Source organism: Vigna umbellata, chromosome 5 (genome assembly GCF_029865625.1).
Source record: "Vigna umbellata cultivar VRB3 chromosome 5, Vumbellata_1.0, whole genome shotgun sequence".
NCBI lineage: Eukaryota > Viridiplantae > Streptophyta > Magnoliopsida > Fabales > Fabaceae > Vigna > Vigna umbellata.
In genome coordinates, this window is record NC_142169.1 from 22007612 (window position 1) to 22022978 (window position 15367).

General features: G+C 29.5%; 1 protein-coding gene across 1 annotated transcript; it reads left to right on the plus strand.

Annotated features, from left to right (window-relative positions):
- The first annotated feature begins 3380 nt into the window (after positions 1-3380).
- LOC124846866 (alpha carbonic anhydrase 4-like) lies at positions 3381-6430 on the plus strand. The gene is made up of 7 exons (XM_047324238.2): positions 3381-3492; positions 4307-4521; positions 4955-5061; positions 5163-5265; positions 5419-5577; positions 5666-5719; positions 6249-6430. The coding sequence occupies exons 1-7, from the start codon at positions 3390-3392 to the stop codon at positions 6321-6323; spliced, it is 816 nt and encodes a 271-aa protein (XP_047180194.2). The 5' UTR covers positions 3381-3389; the 3' UTR covers positions 6324-6430.
- The last annotated feature ends 8937 nt before the right edge of the window (positions 6431-15367 follow it).

Here is a 15367-nt window from a genome sequence, read left to right on the forward strand (position 1 = left end):
AGTTTTGTTGTTATTGTTGGCCTCCCATATGCTATTGATGGAAATCCAGTTCCTGAAGTTTTGTTATTGTTGTTGCAAGCCTCTCATTTGTTATTGATGGCAATCCAGTTTCTGGAGTTTTGTTCTTATTTGCCATTATTGATGGTAATTCAATTCCTGTAGTTTGTTGTTGTTTACTGCTGCAGGCTGTCATCCACTTTTGATAGAAAATCTCTTTTGTCAAAGTCATATGAGCTACAATAAAAATTGGTATTACCAACAGTCAAAATTTGTCGATAATAAATAAAATTTGTTGGTAAAACAAAATTATTAACGACTTACCGACGGTCAAAAATTTGCTGGTGAAAGTGTTGTCAGTAAATTTTACTGATGGAAAAATTCATCGGTAAATCCATTGATAATTATCGAAGGAAAAATTCATCATTCATTACCAACGGAAAAAATTATCAGTAAATCCGTCGGTAAATACCGCGATCTAGTTCATCTTCTTCCAATTTCTCTCTCTCCTTCTCCTTCTCCTTCTTTCTTTCATTTTTACCAATCTAGAATCTTTGCACGTGATGGAAAACCTTGGCTTTGGTCATTACAGTAAACAAAATCATTTTTACCAATCCTTCTTCTTTCTTTTATCTTCATTCATTTTTTCCAGAATCGTTACAGTGCACAAAAGCGGTGTTGCACGGTGGTGACAATGCTTGAAGAGTGAAAAAGGAAAGAACAAAAGCGACATTGAAGCGTGAAAGGGGAAGAAAACAAACATTGGACAATGATGACAGTGATTGTAGAGAATAAGAAGATAGAGTGAAAGACCTCAATGACGTTGGTTGAACGGAGATGGAGGTGTGGTAAAGCTACCATGACCTGAGTTGAGATGGAGACGTAGGGGAATGTAGAAGCTCAATAGCGCATTGAAAATGAACACTGCGAGAGAAATGGAAAAATAAATAATACCTCTCGCAGATAGAGGAGAAAAATGGATGGGAAAATTCTCGCTCTTTCTATCAACGAATTTACAAACGGATGTTTCGTGGTAAGTGAAATAGGCATTATCAATAGATTTTATCGACGAATTTTTCATCGGTAAGTGGAATAGGCATTACTAATGGATTATACTGACAAATTTTTCCATTGGTAACTAGAAAAATGGGCGAGAAAATTCTCACTCATTTTACCGTCGGATTTTTCCATCGGTAAGTGAAATATAAATTACTGACAGATTTTATCAACGAATATTTCCTTCGATAATGAATTCGTCGGTAAAAAATTTAAAATTTATCGATAATTCAAATTTATTGACAGATTCATTTTCGTCGGTAAAACTCCATCGGTAATTTCAAGAATATATGTTTCATCGTGCTAGTTCGCTATTGTTCATGGTTGTCCAATATTATTTTCCATACGCTGCTGAGGAGTTTCTTGAACTACACTGGTTTGTGACTCTAATTTGGTTTATTGGCATTCTGTCATATTGAATTTATTTATTCTAAGCTTAGTTCATATAATCGTATCATTCAACTTAAAGGAGTGTGTTGAAATATACTATTTATTTATCTTAAGAGGTGTCTAACTTGTATTAAAGAGGTGCCTAAATTTTTAGGAGGTGCCTAACTATTAACTTCACATCTCTATCAATAAAAGTAAGTTATAATAAGTTTACGAAAGAAATATAGATTTAATATAATTTCATATTTTACAACAAATATAAATACAATAGACATCATATGTATGTTTTAAAAAGTAACAATATAATTTTTATTGTAGTTAAAATTAAAATAAAATAACATTAAGTATTCTATTTTCAATTAGATTATAATAATTTATTTTAATTTTGACTAAGTATTTCAGGTCTCTGTTATATAATTACCTTTTGTTTTGAACACTTTTTTTCTTCTTCAAATTAGGTAACTAATAAATTAGAAACTTTGATTTAAGTATATATGTGTTATCTTTCTATATTCTACTATCCATATATTCACTAAGCTGATATATTATCCGTTACGCACACCTACCAAGGATAGAATATCTTGAGTATGAAAATAGAGAATCATAAAGAGATATGATAATGGTGACAAAATAATTTCAAGAGACTTTATTATAATAAACTCTAATACCATCTTATAAATAAATTGGAAGTCAACTTCACAAAAATTATTTTATTTGTAAGTTTTATTCAATTTACAAAAATGATCTTATCAGATGAATTTACACTTTATTATATATTATAAATTTAATCATATATCTAGTTAAAGTGAACTTTCCAATTAATAAAATTACAAATATTTTGAGATCAATTAATGACATTTAATTTTAAGAAAAAATTAAACAAATCTATCAATAGATATATAAAACTTGTTTAAGTCATTATCTTATTACTTTTTCATTTAAACTTATACATGCTTAGATTAAATTAATTTATATGTATTTAAATTTAAATAAATCCAACCATTAATGTTTATTGATTATTCATTAAAATATATAGACCAAAATATTTTGCATGGTTGTTATAACATATTGTTACCGATATTAAATATTAATTTCTTTTTGAATCACTAAATCTTTAAATAATAAAATACATTACAAATAATTATACTGTTAATTTAGAATTTAGATAGGAATTTCTCAATTATAGTACAAAGTGATGATATATTTCCGTAGACTTGTCATGAAACACAAAACACTATTTTATCCATTTTTTTACAGCAAAGAATTATTAAAAATTCACCATTTTATTCATGTTACAAAAAAGTAATGAAATATCTATAATTTCACAAAAACAAAAATATTAAATAAGGTAAAAAAAACCTATTATTGAAATCCTGAAAGTAAAATTCAAACACAATTCAAACACAATTCAAATAACTTACAGTAATATTACATAAGACAATGAATTAAATAAATTGAATGTTTTCCTTGTAAATTTATTTACATGTTAAAATAGTAAATCAATCAATTGGAATTAGAATAATATTTATTTTATTTATAGTTTGAATCTTCTAATCATACCATCCAATTCCTTAATTTATATTTTTCCTTTATTGGTAGATACAATATATAGGTAGTTGACAATGCTTCCATAACTTTATCTTTTAATAAACTAACACGACATAATTGATTTAAGGTAGAGTTATTACATGTTTCTTAATACAAGTTACAAGTCACTAATTAAAATAAAAACATTTGTTTTATTATGCATTGCTCAATGCTCATAGTAAATTGTTCTTGAAAGTAGGCACATTCAATGGCAACGTGTGGATGATAGCCTTCAAATGGAACTAGGTTATAGGGTGTGAGAATATATTGTTCTAAATCTTGAGACTACCTTACATATATATATAAGTGTTCATCATCATTATCACACCACCTTAAGACTAACAGTCACAACTAGCACAATGACTCTCCACACCAATCTCAACTTCTTCTTTGTGATCTTCTTTCTCTTCATTATCTACCCCTCTACCTTCACTGCATCATCACTTTCTCATTCTAAACCTGGTATCTGTGATCGAATCACCATCTTAATTATACTGTAGTTTTATCTTGTGATTGGAGATCTTGATATGAAAATTGTTTATTTGATTTTTTATTGTATCAAAATTATATCACACTAGTTTATTAAGAATTCAAGTGTTTGATGTATTATCAATTATCTATGATTCAGTAGTGATGAATTTTTCAGGAACTAAGATAATCAACTTTGATCTTTGTATACAGTTCATGACAGCAAATTGCTTCTACTTTAGCTGATTTTCTTATTCACTTGGCTTACTTTTGTGAATTGGAATTAAGAAAAGAACCATAAAATGGAAACATTTTACATTTCTTTTACGACTGAACATTCATAGTTTATTTACAGCTTTCTTTTGGGGTCATCATAGATCATTCACCATATATAAAAAATCAGTAGTCTCTTCACATATTTGTGAAGCTATATTCTTCTTTTTCTTTCATTATGTTTTCCCACTTTTTTATCTATTGTTACCCAACGTTTCCTCCTATTAGGGGTCAATTTCTTGACACTGAAAAAAAAAAATGGTTCTTTCTTTGAATGGCCAATATCTTGTTACATATCTTCATTATGTACAGTGCAATTTTCCATACCTATCCATTGCTGATAAATTGAAAAGAAAAGAATAGAGATGAAGTGACAAACTCTACATTTCTTGAAACATTTTAAGGATCTTCCAATTCTAATGTTTTGTTGTTAATTTCGTAAAATCAAGGTTACATAGATTAATAACCGGAATCCTTAAAAATTCCTCGTTAGGGTTTAATGACATTGACCTTGGGTTCTATTTTTCGTGAACAGAAGATGAAGAGTTTGGCTACACAGAAGGAAGTAGCAATGGGCCAGAGAATTGGTGGCGTCTCAACCCAAAATGGAGAGTATGTGGGAAAGGAAAACGACAATCTCCCATTGATCTCTCAGACAAAGTGGTGCACGAGTTTCCTCAACTGGGTAACCTCCAAAAATATTACAAACCAGCTCCTGCTCTTCTCAAGAACATGGGTCATGTCATCATGGTGAGTCAAAACCATCACCATTTCACTGTATGAAAAATATACTTTAACACACACAAATTCTTTACATCCATTTGATACTATAATTTCTTACATTTTACTCTTTTCTTTCTTAAACAAATACAAATATTCAATCTTTTATGACCATTTTCTTGTATTGTATGTCAAATTAATGTAAAAGCATGTCACCCTAATATTACTTCTTTCATATTACTTCTTTCATATTAGTTTTACTTCTTTAATATTAGAATAAAACTGATTTTGATTTTGAAGTAGGTGATTTTGAATGTTATTATTCTAAAAGTTACAGCAAAATACTTTATATATCCAACACAACAATGCTTCAATTCAGAATCAACTTTAGACCAAGAATTTGTTGCATCTTACATTGGAAAATCTTATTAACACGAACTTATTACATTACTGTCAATGACAGGTGAAATGGAATGGGAATGCAGGGCAGCTTAACATAAATGGAACTTACTACAAACTGGTTCAATGTCATTGGCACACACCTTCAGAGCACACGTTCAATGGAACAAAGTGAGTTTCCCGTTTTTCATTTGGCTAATTTAACAACTTCATGTAGTGGTGACGAACCTCTTTAGCATTGTACTGACATGGTTCTTCTGTTTGTTTTGTAGGTTTGAGCTGGAACTTCATGCAGTCCATCAAAACTCTAAAGGAGAGATTGCTGTTATTGGAATATGGTATAAAATTGGTCGTCCTGATCGCTTGCTTTCAAAGGTTTGCTATATTTTGCTTTTGAAAGAATATATTTATACAGATTATAGACCACTCAAACATGTGTTATGCAGATGAAATGATTGTGTATAGTGCATGAGTGATGAATCCCAATCTTTTATTTTTAAAAAGCAAAACCTTTATTCTTTTGGCCAGCTTCTGAAGAACTTAAAATCACTTGGTGAGAAGGACATAGATTTAGGAGTTATTAACCCAAGAATCATCAAGTTTGGAAGCAGAAAGTACTACAGATATGTTGGTTCTCTTACAACTCCACCATGTACTGAAGGTGTTGTTTGGACCATAGTGCAGAAGGTTCTCACTTTCACATAATTTTTTAACCAGTTAGTGTATACTGATTTGTACTAAACACCCTTTTGTAAACTCATACTGTATATTACAGGTGAAGACAGTATCAAGGGAGCAGTTGAGAGCACTGAAAGAAGCTGTTCATCATGTAAGCACTCCTCTAAGTCTGTCAAACAAACTTTACCATTAAATTTAATTAAAATACATTCACATTATATATAATAACTTTAACAGATATATATAAAGTGAATTTTAATTACTTTAGAGTATAAAAGTCTCTACACTATGTATATTGCATTTTACAAAAGGCATGATTTATCTTTGTTATTAATTTTTGAGTAATGATTATTTCACATACTTAAAACTTTTTACATTCGATACTATCCTTATTTATTTTTTACTCTCTTCTTTTTTGAAACAATATAAAAGTTTACACTTTTATAATCATTTTACTCTTCAAACGAATGTAAAAGTGTGTCATGATATCATTACTCTTAATTTTTGTATCGAATGAAGATAAAATCAATTTATAAATAAAACTAATTTAAAATATACAAACCTTATCTCATAAAACAAATCAATTTTATTAGTTTTATTATATGATCATTAAATCTTAAATGACCAAGAGCAAGCATAGAAAATTATAAACCTTATCTAAATTGATCACTGTTTCACAGGGATATGAGAATAATGCAAGGCCAACGCAGGAACTTCATGGAAGACAGGTTTGGTTATACAGCCATAATACTTAAATATGTTTATAAAGATGTGATAGGTAGTTTCTTTGATTTGTTTGTTTTGGCTGGAATAGGAGATAATATAATGAGGACTTGTTATTTTCAGTGAGAGCAATTGGCAATAAAAATATTATCTTGCATATATTTTATCTTTTTCTTTTTCTTTTACCTATTCTATTTATTTAAATAAATAGTTGTTTTCTACTTCATTCATTTAAATATTTTTTAATTTTAGATAAAAAAAAATGTGTTAAAAATAGCGCCTCTCTAGATTTAGAGAAATTCAGTTTTATGTCAAATTGACATTTAGTCTCTTTTTCATTTTAATTTGTTCAATTGAGTTTCTTTATTTTTTAAAATCGATTTAGTACCTTAATTCTTACAACGAAGTTATAATATTAGTTATGTTTGTTTAAACCCTTTTTCCAAATAAGAATCTTTTTAATAAAATAACTATTTACTATAATTTTTCATTTGTTTGGGGGATAAATTTATTTAAGAAGTGTAAGTAAAAAAGGGGTTTTTTTTAGGTAACCAAGTTACTTACTTCTCTGAAAGAGTAGAGATATAGTAGAAAAAAGAGAAGATGTTTTTAATTTAAAAAAAATATCATAACATAAGCATACATATACCATTTCTGTGATATACCATTTCTGTTTACACATGAATAATTTAAAATAAAGCAATTTTAACCATTACTATTTTCAATCCAAACAAACAGAAGCATTATATTTAATAAAGATGATATATATGATATTTGAGAAGACCATTTATAAAAGGGTAATAGTATTCTGACTCGCATATTTTACAAGTTTTTAACTCCACGTACGTGTTAGTCCAGATGACCAATTTCTTTTAAAAAAGAAAATGATACGAGAGAGAGTGTTTGGGACGCCGTTCACTGAAACGAGAAATCGTTGTTCACTGAACATCCAACCGCAGTCGTTCGTGATTTGCCTTCAATTGTTGTTCCGTTTTGCTAGAGCCGTCATTTTGAAGCATCATTAATGGCTAAAATTACTATTGACGTGGGTTTTGTAGTTTCTTGTTGTTCGTTTCTGTTATCTTTGTTCGATTATTGACTTGTTTTTAATTTTTTTTTATCATTTTGGTGTTGTTATGTTTTTTTTTTTGTGTTATTATGATTTTGGAAACCTTATTTAGTGTACTGTATGTATTGTTACAACGGAAAAGGTTGGTGAACAAAGTGAACTATATCATGGTAGGAAGAAGGTACATGGGGTTATACTATATTTCAAAAGAGTTTGGGTTTTTTTTTCTTGTATTTAAATAGAAATTATATTTTTGTATGTAGTTAATTTTTAGACGAAAATATAGGTGGTTTAAACCAAATGTTGAGTAATGAATAGAAATGATATATTGAGAATACAATCTTTGGTTGTTTATTATGGTTATCAGTATTAAGATAGGTAGAAATGTGTTATCTGAGTTATGTGGTAGATGGGTTGATAATAGGGGTGAGTTTTATTTTAGGAACAAAATTGTTGAATTTAATGAATTCAATGTATGTTTACCTTTGGTTGGAGAAATAATAGATTCAAATAATGTTGGTGTTCATAATGTGTAGAAACTACTTACCTTATGGAAAAGTAGATGTTAAGATGATATATGAATTTTTGTTGGAGGAACATGAAAATTTTCTTATAAAACAAGAATTTTCATCCCTCTAATTTATACAAGCTGCAGAAATGTTCTATAGGAAAATTTTCATGTTCCTCCAATAAGAATTCATATATCATCTTAACATCTACGATTTCATCAAGTAAGTAGTTCTTACACACACTATGAACACATATTTTATTTAAATTTATTACTTTTCCAACCACGGACAATTCTAACGCTAAACATACATCGAAATCATTAAATTCAACAATTTTGTCTCCAAAATAAAACTCACCCCTATTATCAACCCATTTACCACATAACTCAACAAATTTCTACCTATCTTAATATACTTTGGCAACCATAATAACCAACCAAAGACTGTATTCTCAATATAACACTTAGGGATGAAAAAAAAACCCGTGGATACGGATATCCGCGCATAAAATCCGTAGATATGGATATCCGCGGATAAAATCCGCGGCGGGTAGTTACTATCCGAGGATATTTATTAGTCGTGGGTAACAGGTAGTGGGTATTTTAATACTCACTTCTAAACGGGTGGGTATTAAACTACCCACCCCGTGGGTACCGCTACCTACAAAAAATAATAAAAAATATTAATTTTTACTTTTTTAAATTAAATTTAATTAAAAATAAAATTAATTTATATTTTGTTTGGTTAAATTTAATTAAAATTAATTTTTATTTTTATTTAATTTAATTTACTTCATATTATATTATATATATTTTTTGTAATTTTATTTAAAAAATGTATAAAATTTATTTTTTTAATTTTTTACAGGTATCTGCGGGTTTTAAAATATATGTGGGTATTTTTTAAACGGATACCCATGCTGGTAGCATGCGAGTTGCGAGTCGAATTTTTCTTTGCGGGTCGGGTTGCGGGTAGACACTATCTGTGCCCGACCCGTTGTCATCCCTAATAACATTCTATTCACTTTTCAACCTTTGGTTCAAACCACTATGAACTTCGTTTTACAAGAGTGTCTAAAAACTAATTGCATACAAAAATATGGTTTCTATTTAAATAAAAAAACTCAAACTTTTTCGAAATATAGTATAACCCTAGATACCTTCTCCTTGCAATGACAAAGTTCACTTTGTATACCAACTTCCTCTATTGCAACAATACTTACAATACATTACAATACACTAAATAAGGTCTCCAAAATCAAAATAACACAAAAAAAAAATAGAACAACCCCAAAATAATAAAAAATTTAAAAATAAGTCAAAATAATCAAACAAGAACAAATGATAACCGAAACAAATGGTTAAAAGTCACAAAACTTACATCAATAATAGTTTTGACCTTTAACTGTGCTTCGAAACTACAATTGCAGCAAAATAAACAACAAACAATAGTAGAAGACGAACTGTGAATAACGACAATTGAAGGTTTGATTTTTGTCATTTTGGTGAATGGCATCCCAAAACGCTACCGTGAACGTGAACATGAAAGTCAGAATAATTGTCCTTCTAAAAGTTCATAATTAGGATTCTTTAAATCTAACTTTGTGTTTCGGATGTGAGGGGCTGTGCGGGTCCCACGTCTCCACGTCCCTCGCTTCTCGTCTTCCGTACGTCGGACTTCCTGTGCTCACTTTCCAGTATGCCAAAGTCAGTTGAGAGCTAAGGCGTTTTTCTCACAGTAATGAATGTGCAGTAAATGCAACCTATCTACCACTCACCTTGGATCTGTATTTATAGTTTTCGCTATGGGCTTAGGATTAGTGAAAAGTTAATCACGGTCCAATTTAGCCCAAATAGCTTTTAAACCCTATTTACCTTGAATCAAGGTGATTAATACGGCGGCCGGCCGTCCTCACCGGTCTTATCTTCGAGGGCGGCCGGTCCTGATGGGTCTGCGGCCTGGACGGGTGCACGGGTGTCCGTCCTGCCATACAACCTTTCACAATAGTGAGTGATCACGGGGCACATGGGCGTCTGCCCCTTCAGTATCCAGCCCTTCCTATCAGTAAGTAGAAGGGTAATACGGGCGGTCGGTCCGTCTGGCAACCCCATGACGTGGGTGTCCTTCCGTACGGTGGCCGGTCCCCTCTGGTACACTTTGTAATAACAGTGTACTTGATTTTGTTAATCGCAAACGCATAAATTAAATTGCAAAGAGTTACCTTAACATTTGTTTTTGTTACATCTTAAAGTATACTTAGATGCGTATTTAGTTTTAGTTAAAGATATAACTAACTCAAACAAATGTTTTAAATAACAATCAATTTAAAAAAAATTATAACCGTTATATGTTGATTAATTTAAATATTATTTTATAAAGTAAAAATATTAATATCTAAAATAGTTTCTAGGGTTAAATATGTTTTTAGTCCCTAAACTATTGACCGTTTCTGGTTTTCGTCCCTCTTCCAAAGTAAGGTACAATTTAGTCCTCAATCTTTAAAAAACGTTCGTTTTAGTCGAAAAAACGAACGTTTTGAGGACTAAAACGAGGACTAAAAACAAAATTTTGAGGACTAAAACGAACGTTTTTCTAAAGAATGAGGACCAAATTGTACCTTACTTTGGAAGAGGGACGAAAACCAGAAACGACCAATAGTTTAGGGACTAAAAACATATTTAACCCTAGTTTCTATTATAAATAAAAAATTATAATTAGTTTATGAATTATAATTTAAATTGATTTTTAATATTAGTTATTAAAATTTTAGCTATCATAATTTAAATTTATTTTTTTACTTTAGAATTAATAATAATAAAATCTTAGTAGATAATATTTAGGTCAATTCTAACCATAAATGATGCAAACATATAGGTTTAGAGGTTTGCACATTGTGTTTAACAAATCTAACGAAAATTTTGATTATTATATCCTTATTATGTTAACTACGGTCTAAACTTATCCAATGTAAATGCACCCATTTTTAATGTTAAATTGTTTATAACCGATGTAAACATATTTTTTATGTTACATGAATTTTGATTTAAAAATTGTTTTTTACGGCTTTAATATCTGTATCAATATTCTTTTTTTGATATTAAAAAATAGGAAACTCTTTTTTTAAGTAAATGCACATTGGATAGAATTTGCATATGAAACTAAATGATTTATTTGTCCATAATAACACACAAACCAAAACTATTATCAATATCTCAAACACATTTTAAAAATGATTACATATACCCTTTCTTTTTCAATAAAAGTTTAGGGACAAACCTAGACATTCCAACAATGTAAAATAAAACATGATTTTATATTTTAAGAAAAAATTGATTTCGTACTAAAATAATATTGCTAATCATATAAAAGAAAACATCATTATTTAAAACATATTGATGAAGAGGAAAAGTGAAAAGGTAAATTCAAATAAAAGTGAATGGAAGCTCAAACTTTAGGCAAAATGAGTGATATGGCATATTATTTTTGTCTACCTTTAGTGAAGAAAATTGGTCCTTACATTGCATCCAATTGAAGACAAGAAGAAAAAACATTCCTAATGCAAAGAATAAAAGAAATTAGCAAGCTTAATTAAAATGAAATAGAAGTATCATAATATATAATACCTTATTTTCATTTGTCCAGAAAAAAAGTTACCATACAGTGAAAGTAAGATTCTTTTCTTCATGTTGCAATCTAAATACATTAATTTAAATATAAAATATTAAAAATTTAATGAATAAATATTAATAAAGTGATATGAACTAATTTGAATATATTTAAATATTAATTAACAATATCAATATTCATATATTTCTATATTAATGTTCAATAATATTTTAGAAGATAAAAAATGTTTATTTAAATAGAATTCAACAATGTGTATCTATTTGCATTATGAACTCATTATTAACAATAACAAATTGACAGGTTTTTTTTGTCTCAGAGGAAATAAAACCTTATCTCTTCCATAACCGTACCATAAATGAGTATACCAGTATATATTCTATATAACAATTTATAACAATAATAAATAGATTACTTTAATTGGTGAATATATTTATATTTTTCTTTCAAAATTACTCTCAAATGTTATTTTTATCTTTTTATCCACTGTATAATTGTATATAATTTCTAATTGTGGCTATATTGAACTTTTAATCAAACACATTCTTCTTCTTTTTATTGATAAAACAAAGAGCTAAATACCACTATACTATCCCAACACTATTAAGATTTTTTTATTTAAGTTTTTAAGATTATTTTTATTGTTATTTCTTACTTGATATTAATATTAGTGTTTTCTCATTATCGGGGCCACTATTTTTTAATGAACGTTAATTAGATTTTTTTTATTGATGCTTGTTGTGCTTATTTTTACTATTGATGTCTACAATATTTTTTTAATTATTGATTCTAATTTTATTTTTTGTCAATAATTTTTAGCCAACATTTGATTGAAAAGTAATTTTTGGAGTAAAAGAGATCAAAGAGAAAGGTTTGGGAGGATTGAGGGAGGTGAGCAAGGTTTGGGAGTTTCTTTTTATTTGTTTTGAGAATGAAAATTATTAAAATACTGTTATCCTTAAAACTTAGAATCTATAATATATAAAGGATATTTTTGTCTACTAAAACTCAGTACACTGCTAGAACGTACCAACTGAAAAACAGACGTACGCGCGTTAGCAAACTCCATATATATATATATATATATATATATATATATATATATATATATATATATATATATATATATATATATATATGATTAATATCAACTGAAAAATAATCTCGACCTACGTTACTCGAGAGAAAACTTTGTCAATATTAATTAAAAAAAATAACGTTAACCAAGATAAAGAAAATATCACCCGTATTCATAATTTTAAACTATTGACAATTGTTTGATACTTAAGTAATTTTTTTATTTTAATGGTAATTAAAATCATTTATTAAAACAAGAGGCAAAAATATATTAAATTCATGAAAAAGAGCATAAATTTCAACCATATAATCAATCATAGAGTCTTGATGTTGAGGAGTAACAACATTGAGAAAATCATGACAAATACCATAAAGACGTTGAGTATCATTTGTGTATGATAATTTGACGTGTTCCCATATTTCAAGACATGATTCGTAGGAATGAAAAATTTGTTTTAAAGAGGAATGAAAGGTACCTTTGAGAACAATGCATAACTGAGCATCAATTTTCAACCAATGAGTAACCGCAACGGAATCATTAGCTGTATGATCAAGATACCCCTGACTCTTAAGTCAAAGTGTCACGTCTGATGCCCAAGTTGCATAATTAGTATCATCTAACTTATCAATAGATAAATGCACATTGACATAGTTAGTATATATGAATGAGTCAAAAGCCATGAACAAGCAAAAGAGGCCCAATCAACACAACCAGGCCAGATCCAGAGAGGGGAGGTCGTGATGAGTCCAACGAAGGTGGTCGGTGCCAAAGACGACGACAGACGTGTTGTCATGAGCGGCTAGAAAGTATAGCATAAGCAAATTGTGATCGGTGCGTGAGAACGTGTTTAGACTCCGATGGTAGTGATATTGACAGCATTGTGGTTGTTTGGCCGAGACGAGAAAAACTATGGTCACCCGTTGAAAGTAATGCTCTGGTGACGGTGACGACGAATCTAACGGCGACGACGACTCTAACAACAATGGTGATTGTAGTGGGTAGGGCCAACAAACAAAGAACCTTAGGCTTTGATATCATGTTGACACTAGCGCAGAATTGGGCTTTAACGTCAACCCGTAGACATCGGACCATAAAATAATCAACGTAAATTATTGACCGGTGGCATTTTCGTAAATAAGTTGACATATAGACGTCTGTTAGGAGGGACCCCGACGTCTATAATATTATAGACGTCGGGACCCCTCCTAACAAACGTCTATATGCTTGACAGGTAGGTGAAAAGTCATTTTTTTCCGCCTTAGAGACGTATGATCTCGTCACCCCGACGTCTATATTCGATTAAAGACATCGGTGCCCCTCCTAACGGACGTGTATATGTCTGACAGGTAGATAAAAAGTTTTTTTTTTCGCCGTATAGACGTTCCGCCATCCGACCTCTAAATGGCCTAACAAGGTAGGTGAAAAGTTGTTTTGGACGTCATATTAGTAATATGACGTCCAAAACTAACGACGATGACTAATAACGACGGTGATTGTAGTATGTAGGGCCAACAAACAAATAACCTTAAGCTTTGATACCATGTTGGATATAATGAAAACTATATATGAGATTGATCTCCCTTGTGTTGAATATACTCATATCCTCTATTTATAATATAAGAAATATGGGTTAAGCCCAAAATACAAATAAGAAATAATAACAAACTAACTAAAGATAAAAGATAAAGATAATATATCTAACACATTTTAAAAAAGATACAACTTTTTCAATCAAATACATAAACTTTCTATTGAATTTCAAATAGAAAACTAAAACTTACTCAATAAAATTTAAACATACAATAAACTAATTTCTTAAAAGAACTAAACAACCTATTCAAAAATAAAATCAAATAATAATAACATATTATGATATAAAAATTTTAAAGACATAATGTAAGACCCGAGAAAATAGGGGTCTTAGAAATAAAGTTTTGTTAAGATTTGAGTATGTTTTCTTTTAAGAGTTGATAAGTTTAATAAGGTGTTAGTGTAGCTCACTTGGTGAGAGTCCTTTAATGGGCTAGGTGGTCTTGTGTGTACCTCTTTGTTAGAAAATAATTGTTATGTTATTTCTTTGATGTTATTTTAATAAAGTGCAACACATGTTTTGGTATGTTTGTTCGATTTTGATATGTATGTGTTATTATCAATGTGATGTATTAGCTTGTTGGTACATGTGGTTGTCTAGGATTGAATGTGTGGGGGTTCAAATCCTAGTGAGAGAGTTTAAGGAAAAACCTTAGTTTTCATGTATTATTTTTGCTTAGGGGCAAAAAGTTCTTTTTACTCCTATTAATTTGGTGCATAAATTAAATAAGGGGGTACAGAAAGGAGAAACATGCAAAGTTAGAGATTATAAACTGAATTTTAAAAGGAGATTACATGAAATTTGTAGAAGATTAGGTAGTTGTTATTTTAAAAATTAGTTGAGGAAAAATAGGAGATATAATCTTGGAGGTTAGAGATTAAAATATATATTATTGAAAAGAAAGAGATAGAGATAGGCTGAAAAATAAAAGAGAGAAAAGGAGAGAGGGGGGGGATTCTTAAAACCCTACGTGAATTAGTGAGAGTCAAAGAGAGAGTTAACGTGAGAGGTTTGTACAACTACATTTGATGAGATATTTGAGGATAGATAAAGCCTTGATATTGATCAAGGTATGCAGAAACTTACCTTGTATTTATTGTATGTGTGTATGTTCTTGATTATCTGGAATTATAAACATGTCTTTGATGCATGTGTATGTATGAGAATATGCTTTGCATGGTGATAGAGTTTGTATCATGTTTGTT

What these genes read in the sequence shown, in the direction of transcription:
- LOC124846866 (XM_047324238.2), top strand. Translation starts at nt 3,390, where the DNA reads ATGACTCTCCACACCAATCTCAACTTCTTCTTTGTGATCTTCTTTCTC. An exon ending in CTGATCGCTTGCTTTCAAAG is followed by an intron (nt 5,266 to 5,418) that starts GTTTGCTATATT and finishes TCTTTTGGCCAG; the next exon opens with CTTCTGAAGAACTTAAAATC. An exon ending in TGAAAGAAGCTGTTCATCAT is followed by an intron (nt 5,720 to 6,248) that starts GTAAGCACTCCT and finishes ACTGTTTCACAG; the next exon opens with GGATATGAGAATAATGCAAG.